Here is a 14216-nt window from a genome sequence, read left to right as displayed (position 1 = left end):
ACGACCGGCCCGCGGGGGGGTGGGGAGGGCGGGCCCAGTTAAAGGCGCACACGGCCAGTTAGCGACTGGAAAGAGCCACTCCGCTCCCGCGCCGGCTGGTAAGAAGACTCACGTAAGACAAAGCGAGAAGGCAGGTTTGCCCAGAAAGGTCACTTTATTGGAAAAACCTAAAACGGACTTAAAACCTGCAGCCCTCCTCCCACAGCAGGGGTTTCAACGGGCTCCCCAAGTTACCTTAACAGACCCATCACAGACATGAGCCGCGGTACACATGTTAAAAGTGCAAGTATTCTGAACTTCACACCCACTTTTATGACCTGGCGGGAAACACAAATGCTTCACAGCCCACAGAGAATTCGTTCACAGCACTTGGGAGGCACAGCCGGCTCCCGGCATTCCCCACGGAGTACAACATACATCACTCGGAGGAGAGTCTGATGCAGAACATCATAGAAGGTAGGGGTGAGGTTCCTTCCAATTTATTTTATTGCAGTAAAACCTCTAAAAGGTAGAGCTGTACAAAAAGTCTAAACAGCATTATTTAAGAATAACAGCACCTGTTGCTGAATTTGTTCTTATTTAAAATTCTATTTCCCAAAAATACATTCCTAAATATACAAACTATACAATCTTGTCACTTTAATGCTGGTTTCTGTGATGATATAACTTTAACCTAAAAATCTCCAAAACATCCACATACTGACAAAAGCTCTAATATACAAATGCCTTGGTACCTTCATAATACCACATAAATAACTTCAAAACCCAAACTGCATTTGTAGAATTGTCCGGAAAGCGAATACTTTATATGGTGATCACACATCATCCGCAGAGAGCGTTGGAATGTTTATCCTCGGCCGTGTGAAAAATGCCATTTTCTCTCTAAAAAAAGACGATCAGTTGTTAATGCAACAGAGGTCTCGCCAGAAACGTCATCATCCACATTAAAATTTATCCCACCAGCTGTCGCCCCAAGGAGCAGCAGCACATCCTCTCACAACCTACACCTTTTATTTACATACCAGGTGCGAGGCATCCTTGCAGTTAAACTCACAACACTGACCTTATCAAAAAGCCCTTTCAGAAAGGCTCAGTTTTTGGGCTTTCTAGGCATGTTACTTAGGGAAGCAAAGGGCTGCTTCTGTATGAAACAAAGCATTTGTGAATTTGTTGCCTGGTGGGGAACGATTTGCAGTACTGCCGGTTGCTTTGAGGTCACATGCAGTGCTGCAGCTAGTTTCCCCAACTCTCAGACCTTATACTTTGATATAGAAATACAGAAGTTTTTGTTTAAGCAGCACAGTTAACTACTACAAATATTAACTTTCCTCATCAGCATCTTAGTCATCCGTAGAAGAATGACAGTAACAGTCAATTTTCCCTCCCCTCTACCAGTGAGCTGCAATTACCTGAATGACTGTACTTCCAGAGGCTCCTTCCGACTCTGCCCTCGCAGCCTGTGGACATCCTTGGCAGCAGCTCTCATCATTTTATCGGCCTTGAGCTCACACTTGTGCTCTGTTTTTTCCACCTAAACAAATAATGGGAAAGAGTTGTTTGTGTTTCCAGGAGGAATCATTTTATTCCAACTAATCTCCAAATACAGCAGTATTTCAGCTGTGGGTCTAAGGGGTTTGGAAGATGCTGACTCTGGAAATCACGAGCCACGGAAGGTAAACCAAAAGCTTGTCAGCTAGCCATGGTAAGGGAGGGAACTTTTTGTAAGGTGTTCTTCCAGCCCTTTGGTAAGAATTCTGGGTGTTATCTGCACCTTCTTTGTATCTTCTTGATATGTTTTTTAAGCCAGCAGACCAGCTCACGCAAGAACGTGACAACCCATGTGCCAGCTTTGCCCTGAAAAGGGGAAATGTACCAACTCACTCCTATACCTGGTACCATCAGAATTTAGTTTCTGCCTAGTGTCAGCAGAGGTGCCCCAATAAATCACAGAAGTTGAGAAGGAACCCTGTACATGAGAGAGAGTACGATGTAGACAGAGTAATGCAAGTGCTAACCATGAGACACCACACTTACTCCAGACTGGAAGGCTGTACTTGCCTTCTTGTACTTGCACCTGTGCTAAGGCAGGAAATCTCTGTGCTGGTAAACGCATGGGTTCAGAACTAACAGAATGAAAAGTCCAGCATCTAATGGATGAAGATAATCAGCTATGGAATAATACTTCCTTTAAAAAAAAACAAGACAGAAGGCACCTTGCTCATCACCTACCCAGGCTCATTCAGACATTTCTGAAGCTTTACCTGCCTTATCTGTAAATGCATTCCTTTTAAAGCTAATGATTTTTATTTAAACCCTCTCCAGAAAAATAATAATGCAATGAAAGACAACTTTCATAAAAGCAAACAAAATTGTTTATTGAACCGTTTGTTGAAATTCTTGGTCATTAGCTCCATCTCCTTTCCATCCCTGCCCTGCAGTCCACCCTTCATAAGCAGAACAATAGATACTATTAAGCTCTTAGAGCCAGAAAATCTGCTATCATCTGACTTATTATCACTTCATATGCATAAGAATCCTATTCTAAAGCCAAGTGTCACCCATGCACATGTTTAATGCAGCCATTATTTCTCTTAGAAGAAGCAAGAGACATAACTGCTATCTTCCTAGCCCTCATATCTGTGGGCAGCCAGGCACAGACCCTGCAGTTTGTAAATACCACACCTGGAACAGCCAGACACTCAAGGACTGCAGCTTCCCCTATCAACCGCTTGCTTGATGGGGCTGTAAGTGGAAGACACAAGTGACTGTAGTGCTTGGGCTTCATTTCCTGACTGTCCAACGTTGCCTGTTTCTCAAGCATGTTGAATAAAATCCAAAGGCAGGTATTACTCACTCGTTTTTCCACTAGCCTCAGCAGCAGTCGAAATCTCTCATCATCCTTCACCCACTGCGGCAACTCTTTTTCACCCTGACTTTGAGCTTGTTCCAACTGTTCCTTCAGTTCCCTCAGCACCGAGATCTCCTGAAGCAGCCGATCGTGCCAGGTTTTGGAAGCTTGCAGGTCCAGCTCCAGGTCCAGTGAAGTGCGGATTAGGCGCTCTGTACCGAAGGACTTGATTGAAGGCTAGAAAAGAAGGGGTGTATGAACACAGTGACGAGCACTTGTCCCGACCACTCCACCATGAAGGGCCAAGTACATCATGAGACCCATTTTCCCAACACTTCGCACAGAGCATCTCTCTTGATCCTGCTTTCCAATCCATCTCAAGACAGAAAGCACAAACTCAGCTAAGTCTTACAGGTAAGCCTTTTGATTTTGGTGTTTCCACTAAGTTTCTTCCTTGGCAGCTTACCCAAATCAAACAAGTCTTGCTTACACACCTTGCTGCTAAGTTTAATGTCTCATCCACAGGTGAATCCACAATGCAGCACAAAAACCTGTGTTTGTTTTTTCCAGTAACACATTATGTTGCCTTCTGCTAGTTTCAAACACAAGCTGCCTCAAGAAAACCATCTCCTTAGGAGCTCAGCATCAGTATCCTGGGGGAATTTCAGTGATTGCTGGCACAGGGGTTCCTTGTGTGCCACAGAGTCACTACAACAGGGTCACCTGAGCATCTGAGACATCATTCTCCTCACCCTCTTCCCCAGCTCCTCACACTTACTATAAGTACTTAAGAATCTCGCGACAATAAACACAGCAGAACTGGTTGTGCTACTTCTGATCTGACCAGACGGAAAATACCAGGAACCACCTTCCTAAATTGTTTGTTCTAAATGAGTTCCAACTTAAACATTCCTGTCATGTTCTGATATCTGAAAAAGTACCATTGAGAGACTTCTCACACACACGTAGAAGGTTGTGAATGAAAGCATGTGGCAAGTGATTTATGTTTGCAAATTCTTCCTTTCGAACAGTTTTCCATTTTTTGCCAGTGCCTATGCTAGAGAAAAAAGATGTGGTGATGTTTTTACCCGTTTCACTCTGACACTTCGTCTCTCCATTGCATTTCGAACAAAGGGGGGCTTTTTGGATAGCGTGGAGCTGTCACTATCACTGCGATTCAGCTGAAAATGGAAGCGAAAACCACATGTTTTTCACGAAAGAAATACAAGCAGTGCATACACACATTGTTAGCAAGATCAGAGGGTTCTGTAAGTGATTATAAGCAGTGATGTAAGCAGAACTACAAGGTTTTGTGAGAGGCTACAGCGGACAGCTGCCACGCCAGTTTGAGTGCACAACATGCAATACATTTGTCACGGCCAGTTCCTACCACAAGCCTTGAACTCTGCCCATTTTTGGGAACAAACTGCGTTGAAATAGAGACACTAGGTTAGGGTATAATATGGGACTCTATGCCACTGCCCTTCTCCTGTGCAAGTAACTAGGCTGGGCAAAACAACCTAGAAAACTAAGCTCTAAGTAATAAAAAAACCCCAATTACTCTTTTCTGGCATCTCTAAAACATGGGACTATTTTATTAGAGCTTTCTCTTTCTTCCAGTCACCTGTATTTTAAGCTAGTGGTGCAAGAGGTAGGTTTACCTGTAAGCTACCCCCCCGGGTTTTTTAACTTCAGAGCTGTCATGTTACACATATACAGCCTGCCCTCTTTTGTCATTGTCTCTAGAGCCTTGAAAAGAGCTCAACTCAAGCAGGGTTTAATTCCCTTCTCATGTTCTTTCTCAAAGTTGGGGGTGGGAGGGAACAGGCATGTGGGATCTGCGTGTGCTGGGACACAGTACCTCCATCACCCAAGCACAGGCCACTGCAGCAAATTAAGTAAGGTTTGTTTCTACGGAAGTACCTGCTTCTGAATCAGAGAAAATCTGCACATCAAATTCGGTTCAGCTGCATTAAGAACATGCCCACTTAGGACAGGTCATGCGTGAAGAAACGCAGTACTTGCTTGTTTGCCAATTCAATTTAAAAGATGAGTTATTTATAGTTTAGGCTGACCCTCAATCCAGGAAATAGTTGTTCACAATTATTTCAAAGCAGTGGAAGTGACATCCTGACCCAGGATGTGGCCTGTTCAGTTACCTTCAGACAAAGCACACTGGAGACTTTCAAGCTTCCACAATTTTTTTGCTGACGTTACCAGGTACTTACCTTTCCATTTCTATCAAGCTTTCATGTTCACCTCATCTAAAGTCAGGCGGACACAGCTAACTCAGTTCAAGTTAGCAAAGAATAGTCTTAAAGCAGCAGGAAAGGGTTTGATATGCAGCTTACTCATCAGTGTCTTACAGCAGCCCTTCCAAGTTAGTTTGGGCATCTCAACATGCTGCATGTACCACAAACGTAGGTGTACATACGTATTTTATAAATCTGTGCTTAATACCATTAGTTCCAACGAAAGATACTGTATAGGAGGTGAGGACAGAGCAATTTCTGAAGTCAGAGGGGGAGAGAAGAAAGCAGTGTCAGGTCTCTCTGAAAAAATCAGACTAAGTGAACATTGTTATCATGCATTCATTAATGAAAAACAGCATTTATCATCTCAGGATTGCATTTTCCTTACCCGACACACATATTGACTTTGTGGTCCTGGTGAAAATGTTTTTGAGCGGATGATAGTGCTACCTCTGACAAACTGAGTTTGGGGTGGATTTGCTGCTCTTTTGTCTTTCGGACGAACTACGGTAGAAGACTGTGCAAGGCTCTCTGTGTTTGTCTCCTTGTCTACCTGAAAGACAGATACTGCAGTGTAAATGCCAGCTTGCCATTTTACCGATGACACATAACCAGGGCTGTCTGACAGCCACCTGTGATACGTCTCCGCTTTTGGTCCCAGAGGCATCGCATTTGAAACCAGATATTCTTGAGCCCTTTTCATGCAGGGTGTCCTGACACTTCACTCTTTGAACTCCGTAGCTGCTACATGAACTCCATCGCTCCCTAAGGGCTCCACATCCATTGATCGCCGTACAACACAACTAATTCCAACGAGCTTTGCCTGTTGATCCAGTACATCAACGTGACCTGGCAATCTCACACAGAAGTATGATTTTGAAGACCATTCCCTTACTTACGCATCTGCGGCAGAGATCCAAATCTCTGTATGTACATGCACAGAGAACACGTGCACAGCAGGCGTTCCTTAGACTACAACTGCATTCAGCAATAAACAAGGTCAAAGCCACTGTCACATTAATGAAAACAGTTTTCATGAGCACCAAAAAGAAGGCGTGAAATGATACTATATATTAACTGTGGGACAAAATGGTCACATAAAGTTATTTAAAAAGATTTCAGGCAGATAAACATTTAAACATTAATGATGAACTTTCAAATAACTCCTGTAGCCTTGCTCAGCTCAACAGCAACCCAGTTAGCTGAGCAAAAGGCAGCTTAACTCATCTTTCTGTTCAAAAGACCCTTGACTTTACCTTCACTGCTATTTCCGCATCCAGCTGGGAATTCAGACTTTCTTCTGTTTCCCACAGTGATTTTCCAGCACAGAATTCTTCCTCCTCCTCTGCTTCATTTTCACTGATCTCATCCTGTTCTTCCTGATCAGGAATCTCTTCATCTTGCCTGTTAAGAACAGCTTTGTTATTGAACTGGCCTACTGTGGACAATACTCGGGCGCTGGAGCAGGAGTTAACCTCCTGTAAGCTGCTGGACAGAAACACGTCCCCAAGGCAGCCAGTTGTACCTGGAAGGTCCTGTGACCACTGAGATTACACAAACAAAGGTTTATACGGGAATAATAGAAACTGGAGTGAAGCTGCACCAGAAGGCAACCATTACAGCCAAAAAGGTCACACTGATCTTGCTTCAGAAGCAGCAAGTTGAGGGCTCAGCCATGTAGTCTGAGCTTAAGGTGAGTGCATCTTAAGGATGACATTAAACTTAGTTTAAAAAGTGATGCTGGACAAAACCGAAGCCTTGGTTTAACATCCTTTTCAGCTCCTTTGAACTCACATCTGGCTTCTCCATCAAACTCATTGGTCAGGCTTGCTTTTTATTTCAGATGTTAGGCTTCATTAATAAAATCTGAATCTGAACCATGTAAACAACAGCCAAAATTAATATTCAAGCAAAGCCTTGCATCATACAGTGGAGCTTTCACGGACATCCTTAGAACACCATACAAATAACAGAATTAGCATAGTGCTATTGACTATTTTCAATGTTTATCAGTTTTGTTCTCATTTCCCAAGCACAACCTTCAGAACAGAAGAAACAGGACTTTTCACCAAAACAGGAAGAGACAGAAACCTCCCACAGCTCTGTATCATCTGCTTTTTTTCTCTGCACACGAATCTACAAATGCTCTGATCATCCCACAACGCTAAGACGGTGGGATGCTGCTACCTACCAGCTCTCTCCACTAGTTAAAGTGCTTCTGCTTTCCTCCAGTTTCTTCTCCACAGCTTCCAGTTCAACAGCTGTCTGCTCTAAGAGTGCTGAGACAGAGTCCTGAGGAGAGCAAGAGGCTTCTTGTGAAGATAGGACTGTCACAGACTGCAAAGTGCCCAGCCTTTCTGCTCAGAACCACCCCAACCAGCTTTCCTCTCGTGGCAGAAGAGTCACTCTCTACACCTGCGTTGTTCAAGCAGCCTGTTGCACATATGGTGCTCCGTCAAGCCTGTGTGAGCATACCTGACCCACCTCCCCCACTTCCACTAGCGTATGCACGTGTGCAGCTATAGGCTGAGCACGCTGCATGCCGTGCACGTGCTAAGGCAAGTCTGTATTTTCACTCATTCAGCAAGTTCATTGCAACAAGGTGAACTGTCTAGTGGGAAGAAAGGCAAAAGCTCACACATCACTTACACCAGAGCACAGACCACATCCCTCAGCTTCACGGGGAGCAGATTTCAGAAAGTATTTAGCCCAGGACAAGGGCATATCTGTAATCAACATGTTAATTATTTTGCTGCACTTAATGATATTTTAAAGTTCTAAATATAAACACTAGCCTTCACTTCTCATCTATTTTAACAGTCCTTCAGCCACATAAACCCTCTCATTACTACTGTTTAGAAGAAATTTTTTTGATTTAAACAGTTGTTCTTACTGTTTTTTCAGTGCAGGGTACTTCAGAGTGAATGTTTCCTTGTTTATTTTTCCTGTTTTGCTTCTGCAGATACTTATAACTAAGGAGGTTATACCAACGGGTTGATTTCTCTCCGGATCTACATATTTCAGCAAGGCTAATTTGTGCTCCACCCTATTGACAGCAAAAACACAGCTTTAGTGTAAAACTAAAATGGATGACTACCACACCAGTAAGGAGAGATGAGAGTGAAAGTCCAGGACTGCTTGACTTCGACAAGTTTGACAGAAAGAAAAATTGCCCTTTTTATCCCCATGTCACCAGCACTAGTAATGCTTTATGTTTAATTATTTTTAACATTGTCTAGGGCTTCCAATCCAAGAAGCAACTGTTTCACTACAGCTCCTGAGTACAAGAATCCAGAAGTATGAACAGTGCTACTGCAGCCAAGATAAAGTACAAACAGAGCCTCAAAGAAAAAGAGAAAGGAACAGGAGATGAAGACTCCCTTTCAAGAAATTTGCAAGGCTGACAACAATCACTGCCTCAGACTGAGATGCTTGAGCTTTGTATATTCCATTCCTCTTTATCTGCCTTGTCATTTTTTACTCTGTTACATTTAGTACATGTCCTGACATATTCAAAACCAAAGTAAAAGTGCTTTGCAATTTATTTAATCCATGTCTGAGTGGACTCCACTGCACCAGCCCAGTCCAGCAGACTGCACACTGAGCACATCTGCAAGTCAGCGTGCTCCCACCTGGAGCTCAGGTACTGCAGGACTGTACATGCTGCCAAAAGAGAACAAAAACATTTGGAAAACAGATGCTTTCCTGAACCAAACTGTGCTTTTCAAAGCAAGTGAAGGACGAAATGCAGAAGCACCATAAAGCATGTAGCCCTCCAGCCAAGGGAGAAGCTACAGAACACGTGCAGGAAAAAACACCACCTTTTCTGTAACTTAATGGTTGCTTATGTCCCAGCTCAACACACCCTACTCATGTTCTGCAGTGCAATACTCCAGAAATAATTCTATTAAAATCAACTTGCTCAGATAATACTGAGCAACAAAAGAGCTCTTCTAACAATAAGGTGCAGCTGGCTATGGCAATACTATCACTCAGAAAACTATACTCATATGGATTTTAATAGTGTAGGCCAATAGCAGTTTTTAAAAAATCCTGTAGAGATCTTTAATATTATACAGTGGCTTCCAAATTACTGTATGTCCATTCTCAATTACATTACAAAAAATGTTTCCCAAGTAAGAAAAGTAGCTAGGGTTTCACATTAAATCCTGAGAGAAGGGAAATCTAGTAGTCTGACAAAGTAACCAGTAATTCTGTAACAAAACATATACCTAATAGATTTTTTTTTTCCTGATCAAAATTGGTATTGCAAAGCACACTATCTGGGAGAGATCATATAGCTGAGGATTATCAAGAAAACTTTCACAGAAATTGCCATACTGCAGAGTTTAAAATTTTGTCTAAGAAGAAACAAACACAAAGATATTAAAATAGAGACTAATACCAACCAAACATTCTTCAAGGTGAGACTTATCTACAGTGCAAACATCGACTCTTAAAGTCTTCTGGCGTAAAGCTGGGTAAGAGATAGAAACCCAAAATACTTCATTGTACACAAGATTGTCTGAAGCTTCCACCGGTCTTGTGCGAAACAAGCAGCTTGTGCTTTCTGAACAGGGCAGGACAGCCACACGAATGTTCCTATTGCAAAAAAGCATTGCAATCAGTACTACCGTACAGGTTTGCAGTTCCCTCCATTGCAACAGCTCCCTAAGTCTGTGAGTGAAATTCATGCTAAGCACTGTGGACATTATTGTCCTATCCTATTCTTTGGAATATCAGTCAACTGAGAAAAAAGGAACATCTTGTCACAGCATCAGACACACGAAGTGGCATGAGTTGCTGTAGACTTCATCCTTCTGAATCTTGTAATCTAAAATCATGGGACTATGTCTTACATGGCTGTTTATGTCTGTGCAACTTGTCACACTGCTAACATACCCTTTTGTAGGTAGAAACAGCTACGCAAAAATTAATCAAATTTTTGTCAGCTTATTCAGCAGACAGCTGAATTTAAAAACTTTGTGCCTAGAATGAGTCTAGTAGAAGCTGTACATTTCCCCACACATGCATCTGTACGGGTGTCCAAGGATGAGCTCTGTGGCAGAACGAATGCCCCCTCTCTACTCGATGCAGTTGCTCTGGGCACTGCTACAGTTAAGAACCTTGCTGGCTAATGCTGATTCCGAGCAAGTCTTTTCCCAACAAATATGGACTTTTGAGGAAAAAACTGCATCTTATTTCATTTTGAGGGTTTATTAATTCCTAAATGATGCTACACTTAACAAAGTGTAGACACATTTCAGAAAGGGTAAATTTTTAAGAGTGTGAAAAAACAGAAACCAACATCTGTTTAATTCCCACTGGAATTAAATACAAATATTTCAAATATGTTTATTTCACCCACTTACACTTTTTGATCTTGTTGTAACAGCAGTGCTGGAACATTACTCAACTGGATGACCAATATCGCAAATTGTTTATTTTTGTCATCATATCTGAATTGGAAAGACATAAAAAAAGCATTATTATTATAGAAGTCTGCCTTGAAGTGAGTGAATATTCCACTTGTTTCATTAACATAAACAAACAGCATTCAAAATTTACAAACAAGACAAAACTATAATGGGACCATGTCTTGCCTATAGTTTAAAACAAAACCAGTTTCATATTACGTGAAGATTTGCTACCAGAACATCCAGAATTTAGAATAGTGCAGAACTTAGAAATTCAGATACAATGGACTACAGATTTGACCTAACACACGTTGCTTTTCCTGGGGTCTAGCTAAATTGCTGTATTCTAACTAAAACCTTTTGAAAGGCTTATATAATGACTGTAATATAAAAAAGTTACAAGTAGAAATACTTGAAGTACAACTGTGAAGATGTTATGGGTAACCACTGTTTTATTGTTGAGGGCCATGACAGGGGAGTTTTGTGCTACTTACTTTCCCTCAAATCATAAATAACCTTACACTAAGTCATTTAAGGAAGATGCCTCTGTCCCTGCCTTCCTGTGCTTTACCCACTACTCGTGGGATTCAGATGTGGTCAATGATTATGAATGCCATTTACTCTCAGCAGCTTTTACCCCAGAAGCTGCACACTAAAGGAGACTGTGAGCCAGCAAAAGGCTTTCTCCAGCCCAGCACTGTCTGTGCTCCCATTGCTGGTTTGCACCCTCACACCACACTATCACCAGTTGATTTCCACTAATATGTAAGAGGATAACTGGGCCAAGGACCTCCTGGAGTCGAGTGTAATTCTCAATTACATTACAAAGAGGGCATTAGTTAGTCAGTACTAATAGGACAGGATAAACAGGGTAAGAAAACAACAGAAAGCACTATCTTTTAAATCCCATACATCATTCTTTCCATTGGAAGGAAAATTCAATTAAAATGTGTTGCACCTACCTCATTGCAATTTGCACTTTAGCTGTCCCAACTGCTTCTGTATCATCACTGTCAAACACCATCACTTCTGACACACATGGTCTGAAAGAAATCAAAGACAATTAAGGACTTGATTTCCCTCTTATTGAAGTGTGGCATTTAGGTGATACAAGACTTTTTCCCCTTCTGTTCAGGAGTTGAGTATGCGGATTTTGTAAAATTCGCAGCTAAAAGAAAGCACATTTAAGAAGTAAGTGCAATCATCCTTAGAGGTATGTATTACAGTGCTTATCAGCAGAAAGTCATATGCCTTCCCCCTTTCAGTGCCAAAAAAAGCCACACAAAAGGCTGCAAAAATAAGTCAGTGGGGGATTTTTAAAAGGTTCTCTTGACTGGATTTTAGTAAAGACAGCTGACTGCTCAGCAACAGAAATAAGACTTAACAACTGCAATCCTGTCCTGCATCATGACAGCAAAAATTCTCAAGTTTGATTAGATTTAAGTCATTTCTTTGTTTCTTTAAGAAATCAAACTTCCCTAAGCACATTAAAAATGACAGAGTACACTGCCTGGTCTTCCTTGAAACAGCTACCTGCATCATTTCCCTCCCAATGTACTCCTCCGAAGTTTTATGCACTGAAAGTCCCCAAAACTACATTCATTGTCTAATTGACTCAGAGGCTGTGCTGTTACACATGAAAACAGGATTAGCATTCTTCTAAGTATTTTCCATATTACTTACCATTCTCTTGCATTTCATTACATTTCAGCTACAGAGAAGAAACGTATTGCTCATCCTACCCTCACCATTTATTAATGGCATCAAAATGATACTGTAGTCATTCTACAGGTTGGCAAGTCAACAACCCAAACAACATTCAGTAACATCAGACATGCGAGCGTGCACGCGATGCCTTCTGTAATTGTCACACGTTATCCCTCCTGCCCTCTCCACAGAGCTCCCTGTCCCATTGAGGGGCCACAGGGGCCCTAAGACACCCAATGGTCTGACTGCCTGCCCTGAGCCCAGGAGGTCTAATGTACAGAAGCATTGCACTTTCTTGTCAAAGTGAATCGTGCTGTAAACATTCAAAATTACTCATTTATCTAGAGAATTAATGAAGATAATGAGTGGGGGGATTATGAGATGAGCAGTTTTTCACCTCTACAGTCATGTCTTGCAACAAATGACCCCATAATTCATCTCAATGTCAATAAAAACTGTTGGAAACCCCATGTTAGACGAAGCCAAACCAAGTATCAGTAAGATCAGTAACTTCCAGTGAACTTTTTGTCAAACCACCCCCGATAGCTTTAGCAAGCAGTAAGGGCTGTCCAGAAACCCAGAAAGAGCGGTGACGCCCAGCTCTGGCTATGAGCTATGCACTTAGGGGGAGACATCCTACAGAAATCACATACGGATCCAAGCACTCGGGAACTGCATCGCAGCACGTACACATCCATGAGGCAGCTCAAGGTGCTTCTGCTATCTTCCTCAGACATCCCAAAGTTCCCTCCGCTGACTGCGGGCTGTCACTGACACAGGAACGGCTGACTGAGAGGAGGGAAACTTTAAACATGCCAGATGGCACCACTACCCCCATCAAGGCGGCAGTCATGGCTTACCAGCACCTTCACAAACAGGCCAGCTGTTCAAACAGTTCTCTGTGAGCTTGTTGTCAGCTATTTCTATTATGGGAAGCATGGGTCATTTTGGTAATCAAATTCAACCTGCTCATAGTTTTTTCTGAAGTATTAAGAAATCTGAGATGGAGAACTTTAGCCACCAAATTACAAAACAGATCATAACCAGCAGTATTCCAGCTGACTCTTGTGTGCAAAGCTGAGCCACTGTCTTCTTCCTAGAGAGAGATGTGATGTTTACCTTTGTACAGACGCCTCATATACCCCACTATCTCCAGCAACAGATTCATCAGACACTGCAGCTGACACACACGCCACCTTCAGTGCCGTCCCTCCAGTTGTATTTATACCTATCAGAAAAGCAGAGAGGAAAATTAAAAACAGGTGTTAATGAAAACGAACTGTCTGGAACAAGAGCAGCTTTTTTTCTTATCTTCCCTTGAGTTGCATTTTTTCCCCACCCAAGTGTTGTTAAGCAACAGCACATTTGTGAAGACAGCGAGGACGCATGTCAGGCGAGCTGTGCTCAGCAGCCACCGTGAAGATAGTGCTTCAGGAACGTGCCCAGCTGCCCTGGAGAGCAAAGAGCCCCTGCAGAGAGGTGTTATCTCATGTAGATTTGCACAGAGGTGTTATATCATGTAGATTTCTTGTGCTACAAAACAGGGAGAGATACGCCCTGGAAACTTCTGCAACTTTTCATTTGAACCATCACACTTCTGCAGAGATATGCTTCAGCCGGGAGCCTGAAGAACTCTGTCTGCCAAAGGTGGCTAACGAGCACTGGGACGTACCAGCTCCCAGCTCTCCCTTTGGGAGACCTGCCCCAAGGGTGAAGAGGTGCCATGTTGTCACACTGGGAGCAGCTGTGACCCCATACAGAAGTGCGGCAATGCACTACTCTCCAGAGGGCTTTCAACTTTCAAAAGTGGCTGGGCTTTCCCATAGCCTTAGGAAAGCACATGCCCTCAAACCAATATATGGTTTCCATTTCATATTTCCTTTATTAGAAAGCAAGTCTGGGTGGTGTTTTTTTTTTTTTTTGCACAGTCTCACAAAGCCACTTAAAAAAAAGCTTTGAAAAAACATCAGTACAAAAAGTGTGCAAGCTCAA

At 42.5% G+C, this 14216-nt stretch overlaps 1 protein-coding gene across 1 annotated transcript in view; it reads right to left on the bottom strand.

The window, feature by feature from the left end:
- Nucleotides 1-135: 135 nt before the first annotated feature.
- Nucleotides 136-14216, bottom strand: part of WWC1 (WW and C2 domain containing 1) — a 73365-nt gene continuing 59284 nt past the window's right edge. Inside the window, exons 12-23 of the mRNA XM_042789938.1 lie at nucleotides 13344-13452; nucleotides 11480-11560; nucleotides 10473-10559; nucleotides 9510-9702; nucleotides 7994-8146; nucleotides 7292-7392; nucleotides 6357-6504; nucleotides 5489-5653; nucleotides 3937-4029; nucleotides 2855-3085; nucleotides 1410-1531; nucleotides 136-882 (exon numbers count right to left, since the gene is read on the bottom strand). Of these exons, the coding sequence (XP_042645872.1) occupies nucleotides 816-882; nucleotides 1410-1531; nucleotides 2855-3085; nucleotides 3937-4029; nucleotides 5489-5653; nucleotides 6357-6504; nucleotides 7292-7392; nucleotides 7994-8146; nucleotides 9510-9702; nucleotides 10473-10559; nucleotides 11480-11560; nucleotides 13344-13452 (1550 nt within the window). The 3' untranslated portion in view covers nucleotides 136-815. The remainder of the gene's footprint in view (nucleotides 883-1409; nucleotides 1532-2854; nucleotides 3086-3936; nucleotides 4030-5488; nucleotides 5654-6356; nucleotides 6505-7291; nucleotides 7393-7993; nucleotides 8147-9509; nucleotides 9703-10472; nucleotides 10560-11479; nucleotides 11561-13343; nucleotides 13453-14216) is intronic.

This window comes from Tyto alba, unplaced genomic scaffold, assembly GCF_018691265.1.
Source record: "Tyto alba isolate M040663 unplaced genomic scaffold, T.alba_DEE_v4.0 Super-Scaffold_17, whole genome shotgun sequence".
NCBI lineage: Eukaryota > Metazoa > Chordata > Aves > Strigiformes > Tytonidae > Tyto > Tyto alba.
This window is presented reverse-complemented; position numbering and strand designations above follow the sequence as displayed.